At 45.8% G+C, this 11592-nt stretch overlaps 1 protein-coding gene across 1 annotated transcript in view; it reads right to left on the reverse strand.

Annotated features, from left to right (window-relative positions):
- Positions 1-11383, reverse strand: part of NDE1 (nudE neurodevelopment protein 1) — a 34197-nt gene extending 22814 nt beyond the window's left edge. Inside the window, exons 1-3 of the mRNA XM_004705754.2 lie at positions 11224-11383; positions 8251-8377; positions 3348-3501 (exon numbers count right to left, since the gene is read on the reverse strand). Of these exons, the coding sequence (XP_004705811.1) occupies positions 3348-3501; positions 8251-8336 (240 nt within the window). The 5' untranslated portion in view covers positions 8337-8377; positions 11224-11383. The remainder of the gene's footprint in view (positions 1-3347; positions 3502-8250; positions 8378-11223) is intronic.
- Positions 11384-11592: the final 209 nt, after the last annotated feature.

The following is an 11592-nucleotide window of genomic DNA, read 5'->3' on the forward strand; positions in this document are numbered from 1 at the left end:
CTTTACACAACTGATGTATGTATGGATTGTGATAAGAGTTGTATGAGCCCCTACTAATAAAATGATTTTTAAAAAAAAGAAAAGGACACCTCACTACGAAGTGGTAGAACTTTAAAAAAAAAAAAAAGGAGGAAAAAAAAGTCAACCTCCTTATATGGCAAAGGAGCACCCCCACATGCTCTGACCATGTTCCCCCACCCCCAAGCCCTCTTTGGCACAGTGGCAGGGCTGATCACTAAGAACACCTTATCACCAAGGCCATTTCTAGGCAACAACCAGGGGTTGTCGCCTGTGGAGGAGCAGTTAACAGGAAACCGGCAGCCAGCACACCTGCCCCAGGCCTGCCTCCCAAAGCCCCCTCCCCTTCCCTACCTTAGGCAACGCAAAAACCCTGAGCTGGTCGGCTGCCATTGGGCTGCCAAGCAGTACTGTACCTCCTTAAGTCACCATCTCCTAACAGCAAAGTCCATGCCTCCCGGGGTGACTCCCGGTCTGTTCCGGCCTCTCAGCACTTAGTCACTGGGAAGGAAGGTCCCTGGTCAGGACATCACCTCACACTCTTCTTTACAGGAATCGTGTGCACAGAGCGGATGCTAGAAACAGTGTGGATGTGCTGGGTGATGGCATGTTGGCTAGGCCCAGAGGCCTGGCAGGAGGCATTAAGAATGCCTAAGAACAAGTGGATTATTGACAGCGAGAGCCCACGAGGGCACCCAACCCCAAGGCTGCAGAGTCCTGCTAGAGCTGTCTCAGGCTACACAGCAGAGCACCCACCCCGACCCCCTGCCTTGGCATGACTAGGAGGCGTCTCCACATAAAACACGGTGCAGGCTCCTAGCGCACAAACCTGAATTCACATGCTGTTTCCCAGAGGATGCAGTGGCTTCCCAGCCGGCACATGATCCTTTCATCATGTGTGGACAGGAAAAGGCGGTGCTGAAATGTGGCGTTTTCGCTTGGGGCTCATAATGAGCAGCTGCCAGCTGATGGGAGCGTCAATAGACTCTCTGTTTGATCTCTCACAAGCTTTCTTATTCAGCTGGCGGTGAAGAAGCCAGTTGTCATCAAGCCTCCTCTCAGCTGAATAGTCTCAGGAGAAGGACAAAGGTGCTGGGGGCAGTGTATTCTTCGCTCCAAGGTATTTCTTTCCCCTGCTCTTTGCACTGGGCAGCATGCGCCTGTCATGTGGTTGTGATGAGCGGTCTTCGGAAGGCTCTGGGGTTCGAGCCTAATGTGGTTAATGAGTCATTGCTTGATATTTATTCAGCATCTCCCAGGTGTCCCACCCTCTCCAAGCTGTCTTTCAAGCCACTACACCTCCCTTCCACACAGATTTCCACCACTGAGCCCCTGCAATTCCTTATCTCAGGGTCAAATTCCAGTGCTTGCAAGGGTCAGCCTGCTAACAAAATAAGTGAAGCGGACCAGGTGTTGGGCTAAGATCTGGCAGTGTCAGGGAGGTGGAGAAGGGAAGGGGACAGAGCGGACTGTGGCAAACTCGAGGGCACTGCTGGAAGCTACCACGCCCCAACGTTTAGCTGCTGTGGAAGAACGTTCAGCCGTTGTGTGACCAGCTCTTCCAGTTTCAAAGGGAAATCAGAAACGGTGAGACCTCACAACTTCCCAATGCTAATATGAAATATAAAAGAACTCAAAAGCACTTTACTGTCACAAGAAAAGGCTAACCACTGAGCTCTAGCTAATGACAGGAAGGCTAAAGTATTCAGAGGGACAGAAAGACGTTTCCACGACAATTGGTAATAGCAAGGACATACGAGGGACATATAAGGGCTTCCAACAATATGCTAAGAGAAAGGCTGGTGAGAAATGGACGTGGGGTAGGGAAAAAAGCCAACTTCCTTAAAAGGTAAACGAGGCAGCTCAAAAACATGTGAAACCTTCTCATTTTAAAAGCCCCCAGCCATAAAATTATTTTCTTTGCTACTTCATAACTGTAATTTTGCTACTGTTATGAATCATCATGTAAACATCTGCTAGGCAGGATGTATTTTCATTGTTACAAATTAAACATAATTAAAACATAATGATAAATCACAAAAACAATATGTAATTATGTATTGTGAAATATTTATTTCTAATCACAAATAAATGAAATTTTGTCTTGAAGCATGGTGTGGCATGGGTACGTCTTCATGCCAGGTACTTGTAGGTGGGCGTATCTGCATTTGGGCTGACCTGCCTGGAGACGGATAGAGGAGCGGTGTCTCAGTACCTAAGACCGTGGGAAATATGTGTTTTCCGATGGTCTTAGGCGACCCCTGTGAAAGGGTCGTTAGACCCACAGGTTGAGAACCGCTGGTCCAAGGCCTTGTGGGCAGGACTGTGCAATGTAGCCCTCATTTCTTGTGAGGTGTCTCAGGTCAATCTTCCCACGGCCCCTTCAGCAGTTCTCTCACACCTAGCCCTAGTGACACACGGTGGGGTTTGGGCTTTTTCCTCCAGCTACATACACAGCAGGAGTCATCTGGCAACGTTATAAAGAGAGGGCAAGTAAAAAAAAAAAGGCATACAGAGCTGGGGAGGGGAGACTCAGCACGCCTCCGCCTGGAGCCGCCTATGTACTGACGGCTGCAGCAAGGCTGAGGGACACAGTCTCCAGGGGGCAGGGTTTCTGAGGGGTCGGTCAGCTGCTAGCCCGAGGCTGTACAAACAGCACTGCTCCTCATGCTCCATAGCTGTGATGCTCCAGACGCGCGGTTATGTCGGCCAGCATTTCGGCTTGCCACCACTGGGACAGAGCTGCTACCGGCGCTCTCCCTGGGGGATGGAGGCCTGGCATGCTGGTCACCATCTTATAATGCACCAGACAGCCCTCTGCAAGGACAAGTGCTTCTGCTGCCAGGGATGGAAGAGGCCCCGGCTGAGAGCCCTGCCCTTGCCCAGTACTGATAGATGGCAGTGTTTTCTAAGCCCTCTGTCCCACGGTGATACCCACTAGCATCTACAATGTGGCTGGAGTGATTGAAAAACATTTTAAACTCATTTTTTAACTGAAGTTTAAAAAACCACCTAAGGCTAGAGGTGAGCACACAGAATAAAGTAACTCTGTACCTCATCGTGATCAACAATTCTAGCGGCATTCCAAATCAGAAATTGTCACAGACACACGAGAGGCTGTGGGAACCACACCTGTCTGATTCACTTCTTGGAACCGCTGCCATCACAGGCCTAAGCAGCTAGCTCGGCCACCACCTTCAGCTCCAGCCTGGAAGTGGGAGTAAGCCCAGAGACACAACCTCTCCACCCTCCACGGAGCTCTCTGGTCCACCCCACCCCACACAGCCCCGCTGGAAGTCTGCCTCCACGCGAGTCCACTGTCCCCTCACCTTGATGGTTTCTAGCTCCATGCGGAGACGGTTGTTTTCGGACAGGAGGTCCCTGTTCCTGGTTTCAATCTGCTGCAGCTGCGTCTCCAATTCGGCTTCATATTCTCGGCTTCCCTCCTGGAATTCTCGAAGCTCTTCTTGGGTATTCTCTGCCCTGCAGCAGAATTCCCACACATGACATCAGTTATGGAGTACAGGTGAGGCAGGCAACATGCCTCTCGTGTGGGTCACGCCGTCATCATCCCACTTCACAGGTGACAAGAGGAGTGACTTGTCTAAAGCTCATACAAGTCACAGGGAGCAGAGCTGGGCCCGAAATCCAAGGCTGGCTGGCTCCAAAGCCATTTCTGAACCAATTCACCATTCTTTCGTCCAACACATTTTTTGAGCCAAATCTGTAGCAAACAATTTGGATTTTATTACCCCTGTGGGTTTATAAATAAAACAATCGGTTGTTGTCAAGTGGATTCCAACATAGGGCAATACGTGTTAAGAGTGAAATTCTGTTCTACTGGACATTTCAAAAGCAGATGGCCAGCACTGCATCTGGGTAGACTTGAACCTCCAACTTTCTGATTAGTAACCATGTTACTAATTACTAATTAGAGACCTAATTAGTAATTAGGTCTCTTGATCCCATACAATCTAAATGCTCATTGATTACAACACTAGGATTTGCTGCTCCATCCCAAGTCCTCAAGGCTAGTTTCTTTGGAGGGGGATGAAAATAGACACAGAACAGACAGCTATTTAACAGTGGCTCCCTGTTCCTTTCACTGGCATGGGTGCTGTAAACTCTCCGCTGTGCCACCATTCTGGCTAGCTCTACCCATTCGGTACAGCACTACTGTCTGAGATTCACTGTCCCCTAGATTTCCCCTCTGAGGCGCTCTGGTGGTGTCATGAATAAAGTGTCAGCTGTTTAAACCCATCGGCAGCTCCATGGGAGGAAGCGGGGGCATCCTGTCTTTGCAACCATCACAGCCTTGGGAACAGTCCCAAGTTCTCTGGGGCAGTTCTGCCTGGTCCCAGAGGGTTGTCATGCATCAAAATGTACTTGATGACAGTGGGTTTTGGAGTCAAACTTCTCCATTTAAGATTTAAGTTACTGCTGTCAATCTGATCTCAAATGACTAGTTCCTTAAGGCTGAGCAATGTTCAAGGCAACGATTTTTACGAACTTAACTGCTGCTGAAAGATGACTTCAGGAAAAAGTGTTGGTCCCAGGTATAAAGCTTTTCCCAGGGCAATAGATGGAAGGATTCCTCCATGGATCCAGAGATTCTGGACTTCATTAAGAATTAGAAATCCCATTCTGTTCCCTCATTTTAAAATCTGGATTCATCTATCAAGACCTTGATGGATGTTCAGTGCTGGTGGCTGGACGCCGGCCAGTTCTGGGTCTAATGACAAAGGAGACATGTAAGCAGTTCCCTGGTCGCTTCCTCTGCTGCTCCAGAGGAGAGAACAATTGTACCCGGATGGACACCGTGGCAGTCACTACTCAATGAACTACTGAGTAAAACAAACTTTAACAGTGATGTTAGGTCAAGTGACCACGTAGTCCTAGGCAGCTACGACTCTAATCCTTCAAACTATGGAAACTAATCCCACGAGGAGTGCCAGCAACTGTTAGGTAAACATGTAGAGACAGGTGGTTGTTAGTGGTTATTAATATGGTTAGTGACAATTCTTGTCATTACATATAAGTGTGTTATGCAATATACCTGTGTCCACTGGCAAACGGTTCACAACAGTAAAATGCTGGAAATATCTGCAGCGTCCATCCACAGAAAATGGATAAAACGTGGTACATACATACAATGGAATACCAATCAGATACAAATTAAAACAAGAAATACGTGCTACAATACGATGAATCTCAAAGACATTACGCTGAGTGAAATAAGTGAATCACCAAAGGGCAAACACCATATAATCTCACGTATCTGAAAGGACAAGAATCCCTTTTTGAACAGCCACTGATGACAACCTCTCTCCCCAGCAGAGAGCGGGCGATCTTCAGGTTGACTAGAGAAAATCAACTCCTCCGGTTTTTGTTTTTAATTTCTCCCTTAGTTTTTCTTACCCTGTGTGCAGCCCTAAAGAACATGCATCCACTCTTCACTCATCAACACCATTAGCTTCCAAAGACCAGGCTTGTTATGCAAGAATGGATGGAGGTGACCACATCATTACATAATGCCAAGCCACTGAGATTCATGGCCAAGCCGATGGTTACCACAAAACCTTGACCATCACAGCAGGTATGACTCTCAGCTCCGTATCTCAAGTCACACCTTAGCCACTGGGCATTAATGCTCACAACAGTTGGAGAGTAGAAAGTTTCCTATTATTGTAAATGTAGAATGTTGTTCAATAGTCAGTACTGAGGAGCAGGGCAGTTTTGCTTACATCGCAATTTTAATAGATGTTATCACACTCTATATTCTTTTCATAGCTGGTTGCTTTTCACCTGATATTATGTTTTGAGATTCAGGTATGCTCCTGAATTCATTTTTTATTGCTATATAGAATTCAAATATATATATATCACAATCTATACATGTGTTCTATTGATAGAATACCCCAACTCAGTGTTTTAAATAAAAATATTCTTTCTGTGAATAAAAAAAATTGTTTATTACTTTTTTTAATTTTTGAAAACTTCCTTACTACGAATTCTCTTTAAGTCACACTAAATGTAAAGACATTAGAAAGATCAGAATAAGATTTCTACCAATGGCTACCATGGGTGAAGGAGGAAAAGTATTTATTTAGGGGGCAATGAGTTTATGTTAATGGTAGCAGAAAAATTTGTCAAATGATATCAATAATGGTTGTACAACTATTCAGTGGCACTGAATTATACATGTAGAAGTTGTTGAAATGGAGAATTTTTTAAATTATTAATTGGGAGTTAATACATATATTATGTCATTCTATAGTTCAATTACGTCAAGCAGTATCATATAGTTGCTACCACAATTAGTTTCCTTAATGGAGAATGTTTTCATGTGCATATTTTTGCCACAACTATGAAAACTAATTACATGAATGAGTATAAGGAGGAAGAAAATGTTCTAGAATTGATTGTGGTGATGATTGAACAACTCTTTGATATGAATGAATTATTTGATTCATATGATAAGTGGGTGAAGTGCCAACAAAACTGTTAAAAAAAAAGACTTCTATGTGGAAGTTGTGTCATGAGAAGTCAAAAGAAACCATGATACACACACATACAAGTGCAAGATAAGTGTGCTGGTCACAGACAGAACTGTATACCCACAAAGTATGTGTTAACTTGGGCGGGCCATGATTCTCATGGTCTGATATGATCAATCCGTGGTTAAGAGGATTAAGGTGGCATGCAACACTCTTATTCCGGTCCCAATCCTGAGCCACTATATGGGATTTTCCCTGGGGTGTGGCCTGCACCACTGATAACTACAAGAGATAAGGAGAGAAGTGAGCTGAACAGAGGCCTCTGAACCATTGTGTTAGACAGGGTTCTCTAGAGAGATAAAACCAAATTCCTGATAATTTAATATATTTATTTATAAAGATAATTAGATATATAACGAGAAATGAACTGTTAAATCATATACAGATAAATATACAATACAAGAAATAAAACAGTTAAATTAGAAAGCACTATAAATGGCTTAGTGCAACTCACATCCGTGAAAGAAAGTTGAGAGACTAGCAGTCCTTCAAGTCTCTGTCTGATGCCAGATCTTCCTCTATTTGTAGAGAGAGCTAGGCTATGTCAGCACAGCAGCCAACCACAAGGCAGGTCACCAACCGCCAGTCCCCAGCTCCAGAGAAGTCTTAAAGGGACCTCAACTTACAGCAATACAGTCCACAAGCTAGGCGTCCCACAGGCAGTGTAGCCTTTAAATTGAGGCACAGAACATGCAAGGCAGCCACACACTGGTCCGATGATCACAGAGCGAGAGACAAGAAAGGCAAGGCTCACCAAGCCATTTATCTCTGCCCTTCAGTCAATCCCACCTGCGTTTATCAGCCAGGCTGGCACAATAAACTATCTCAACCATCAAGAAAGAAGAGCATGGGGCGGAGTGCATCCTTTGGACCCAGGGTCCCAGCACTGAGAACCTCCTAGACTAGGAGCAAAAGTGATAACCAAGATGCTGGGTGATCTGTAAGGACCACTACACCCATAGAGATTAACAGAGATAAGGGCTTTCTCCCAGAGCGACAGAGGGAGAAAGCCTTCCCCCTAGAGCTGACACCATGAATTCAGACTTCCAGCCTGAACTGAGAATACACTTTGGTTTGGTAGAGCCGCCCACAGGAGGAGCCCTGGTGGTGTAGTGGTTCTAGGTTGGGCTGCGATCCACATGGTCCGAAGTTCGAAACCACCACAAGTCTGGGGGAGAAAGACTGGGCTTTCTACTCCTGTGAACAGTTAATCTAGGAAACCCACAGACAGTTGCTATGAGTCAGCAATGACTCGAAGGCAGTGAGCATGGTTTGGGGGAGAGCCACCCACTTGTGGTATTTCTGTTCGAACAGCACGGGGTAACTAAGATGATGCGGAAGCACTGTTACAGTGGCATTCCAACAGCCTGTTTTGCGAGGCACAGGGGGAAAGTTCTTTCCTTGTACACGGAGGACAGACCAGACACAGAATCTGGGAACTGAAAAAAACCCTACCAGAAAATAAGATGAAAGCATAATGGTTAGGAACGCAGGCTTTGGAGTTCAGATTCCCGCTCTGGCACCGTTTCCTCATGTGTGAAAGGGGGTGATGACCAGTTTCTTCATAGGTGGCTGTGAGATTGAGATCATGTGTGCTGAGTCTTGCGCAATGCCTGACTTAAACAGTTGTCGCTGTCACCGTGAATGCAAAGCAGGGTGGACACTGAGAACTGACCTCTGCTTGTAGGTCATGGCCAGGTCTTTCCAGTAGTTCGCTGCTTCTTCCTCGGAGCTGAAAGTCTTCTTTCCGGAGACTTCCATTGCAAGACAGGAAGAGGTCTACTCCTCTTGGCGCATGGTGTCTAGGAGAAGAGGTTTCACATTTATTACCGCTAAGCCAGCTGCTGTCAAATCAACGCCAACTCAGAGTGAACTGCCCCATGGGATTTCCAAGGCTCAACGGCCACGTTTTTTCCCCTGTGCAGTGGCTGTTGCCTTACAGTTAGCAGCCAAGTTTATTCTATCTTAGCTTAATTTGGGGAGGCAGGGGGAGCATGACAACCCCAGCTCCAAATTGTTTGGCTGATTAAATGACAAAACATTGTCAGAAAACTAAAACCAAACCCAAGCAAGCAAACAAACAAACAATAAAGTCCAAATACCTGTTACAACCCTTGGATTAGGATCTAAGCTTATGTACATCATTTCACAAATTCTTATCGAGCACCTGACTACAGGACCCAAGGATCCAAATAAGATGTCTCCAAAGTGGTCCATCCCTCTCCATGAGGGAGCTTAGTGTGGTGGGGAAGAGATGAATTATAATGTAAATAATGATGATGCTCTATGGCCAGGGCAGCAATAAGAATACAGGTAATGGACACAGTAAATCGCACCTATTTAGAAGGTAACATTTGATGACATTCAACATATGCAGACACCAGAGAAACCATGACCACAATGGAGACGCACATTTCCACAACTGCATGGGGTGTTCAGGAGTTCTGGACCCAATTTATTTAGTTCCTGGGTGGTGCAAAAGGTTAAGTGTTAGACAACTCGTCAAGTCAAAAGATTAGCCGTTCAAACCCACCTGGAAGTGCCTCAAAAGTCACAAGGTGTCAGTGGGTTTGGCTTGAATTATCGCAAAAAAGAGAGAGTGTCCATCTATAGGAATGCGCTCCATCTATAGGAATCTGGCCTCCTCACTTGCATTCTCAACACACCCTCCTGCCCTGCCGCCAGCTCTATGGACAAGTTTGATGGGCACCCCTTATTTGTCTGCTACAGCAGGCAGCAACAACAAACTGGGACCAATTGGTTCAAAGGTTATGTTGCAAAAATTTGATCTGCCAAGCCCACCACCCCAGAAGTCAATTCCAACTCAAAGTGACCCTCTAGGACAGAAGAGCTCCTTCGGGTTTCTGAGACTGCCTATCTTTACAGAAGCAGACCCCTTCTGTCTCCCTCGGAGCAGCTGGCAGATTTGAACCGCTGACCTTAGTTAGCAACCAAACATTTACCACTGCAGTATCAGGGCTCCCACTTCCTACAAAAATGTTTCAGCTTTTTATTTTTCTTTGGCAGGTTTTGAAAACCAGCAAATGGGCCCCCCAAACCTCCTACGGTCCAAGCCCCTGTGCATGCAGTCACTGTGATCCCAGAACCATCTTGACTCCTCGAGAGCCGCCAACAAGCCACGAGCCACCTAACAGCAAAGACCATCTTCAAACACACCCGAGCCTGCCACCTCTGGTGTCAAAACACCAGAGAAGACAAAACAATCTCTTTCAGCATTCCTCTGGTTGGCGAGCCAGCGCAGCTGGTGAGGAGTATATAATGAGCAGGAAGGGAAGCAGAGAAGGAGGTCATCAAATGTCAGCACAGGCTCCAACAGCTTCCACACCATGATGAAGGAAGGCTTTACATTTTTGCAGAAGTGACATCATCGGGGCAAATTCAGTCAAGAGCCAGCAAGTCTGGCTTTTGTTTCCCTGCTTTCAAAGGTTACTGAGATCTACCTCCATGACAGCATCAATCACTAATGCAGACAACTGGAGAACCTCGATGTCAACAGGACTGATGAAATCCATGGTTGGAACACCATGTACTCATTTGGAAATCTTCCTAAATTGAAAGGAAGGGGTCCTGGTGGCATCGTGAGATAAGCCCTGGGCTGCTAACCACAAGGTTGGTGGTTCAAAACCACCAGCCCTTCTAGCAGGAGAAAGAAGAAGCTGGCTGCTCATGTAATGATTTAGTTGGGGAAATCCTAGGGAGCAGTTCTGCCCTATCCTCTAAGGTAGGATGAGACTCGATGGCAATGGATTTGGCTCGGAATATGAAAGAAATTTAAAAATAGGTTAACAAAGGTGAAATGGAAGTCACCCACAAGGTAGGTATGAGCCCATTTTCCTTTACAAATACCTCTCCCTCACTGTGTACATGAACTGAGAGGGCTCTGGAAGGACACGTTAGGATGACGCCAAGCAAGCGCCGAGCTGAGAACTTGCCCCAAGACCATTTCTTGCTGCATGAACACAAAAGTAAGCGTACATTGCTTTTGAAACTTGGAAAAGGTTAAATGAGGGGGTGGCAATGAGTTGCTACTCTTCCAGAATGATTTTATTCTACTGAACCACAATGCCAGGGAAATGATTTTCCTACTGGGATCATTCCCCTTGCCTCTCTCCATTCACTACCCAAGCATTTCACAAACACCTAAGAAGTAAATGCTGGGCACTGCATAAGGGTGGGGTGAGGGTAGGATTTGCATCATAACACTTGGTGAGATGCTGATACAAACTTTCTGTGAACAAGAGTACTCACATTAGGAAATGGGCCTGGGACAGAAAAGTGTGTGATCTCTCTGGCTCACATTATAAAGGCAACCAAAAAAATATCATCCTAATGGAATAAAGCAAGTCCAAGAATCAACCTGCAGTAAAATATACAACTCCAAAGCCCCTGATATTCCAGGGCAAGGATCATCTAATTCTATGCAGAGTCACCTAATTCGACCCAAAAGGCACGTACATACATACATACATATGTACATACATACGTACATACATACAAACATATGTACATACATACATACGTACGTACATACATACATACGTACATGCAGGAGGGCCTTGCATTTCACAACCGGGTGGATACCAAAATGGTTGGGGACCGAAGGATAAACAAGAAACTCTGGGAGTACCTGGGATCCAATGAAGAGAGTAAGTCAAAAAGTCTTGCAACAAAAACTGGAAACACTTTCATTTCACAAAAATATCAAAGCGTGAAGCTCCGGCTAGGTCTGTCGGCAAAGTTCCACCTCTGTAACGTTTCCTATCATTCTGTACTTTATAAATCCCATCAAAACAACAGTTTGGGCATCCTTGGGAGACTCAAATCTTGTTCCTTCGAAACACTGAGTTTGGGAAACAAAAGGAAGCGTAAAGGAGCAAGATCAGAGACGGCGGGTGGGTGGGAGAAGGTTTCCCCACAAAATTTTTGTAGGACAGCTCCACTACCCTCTAAGAATGAGCAGGTGCCCGCCCAGTGGTGATGGGGGGCAAATTCCTGG

This window comes from Echinops telfairi, unplaced genomic scaffold, assembly GCF_000313985.2.
Source record: "Echinops telfairi isolate 266 unplaced genomic scaffold, ASM31398v2 ScPeMD7_5;HRSCAF=22, whole genome shotgun sequence".
NCBI classification, from domain to species: Eukaryota; Metazoa; Chordata; class Mammalia; order Afrosoricida; family Tenrecidae; genus Echinops; species Echinops telfairi.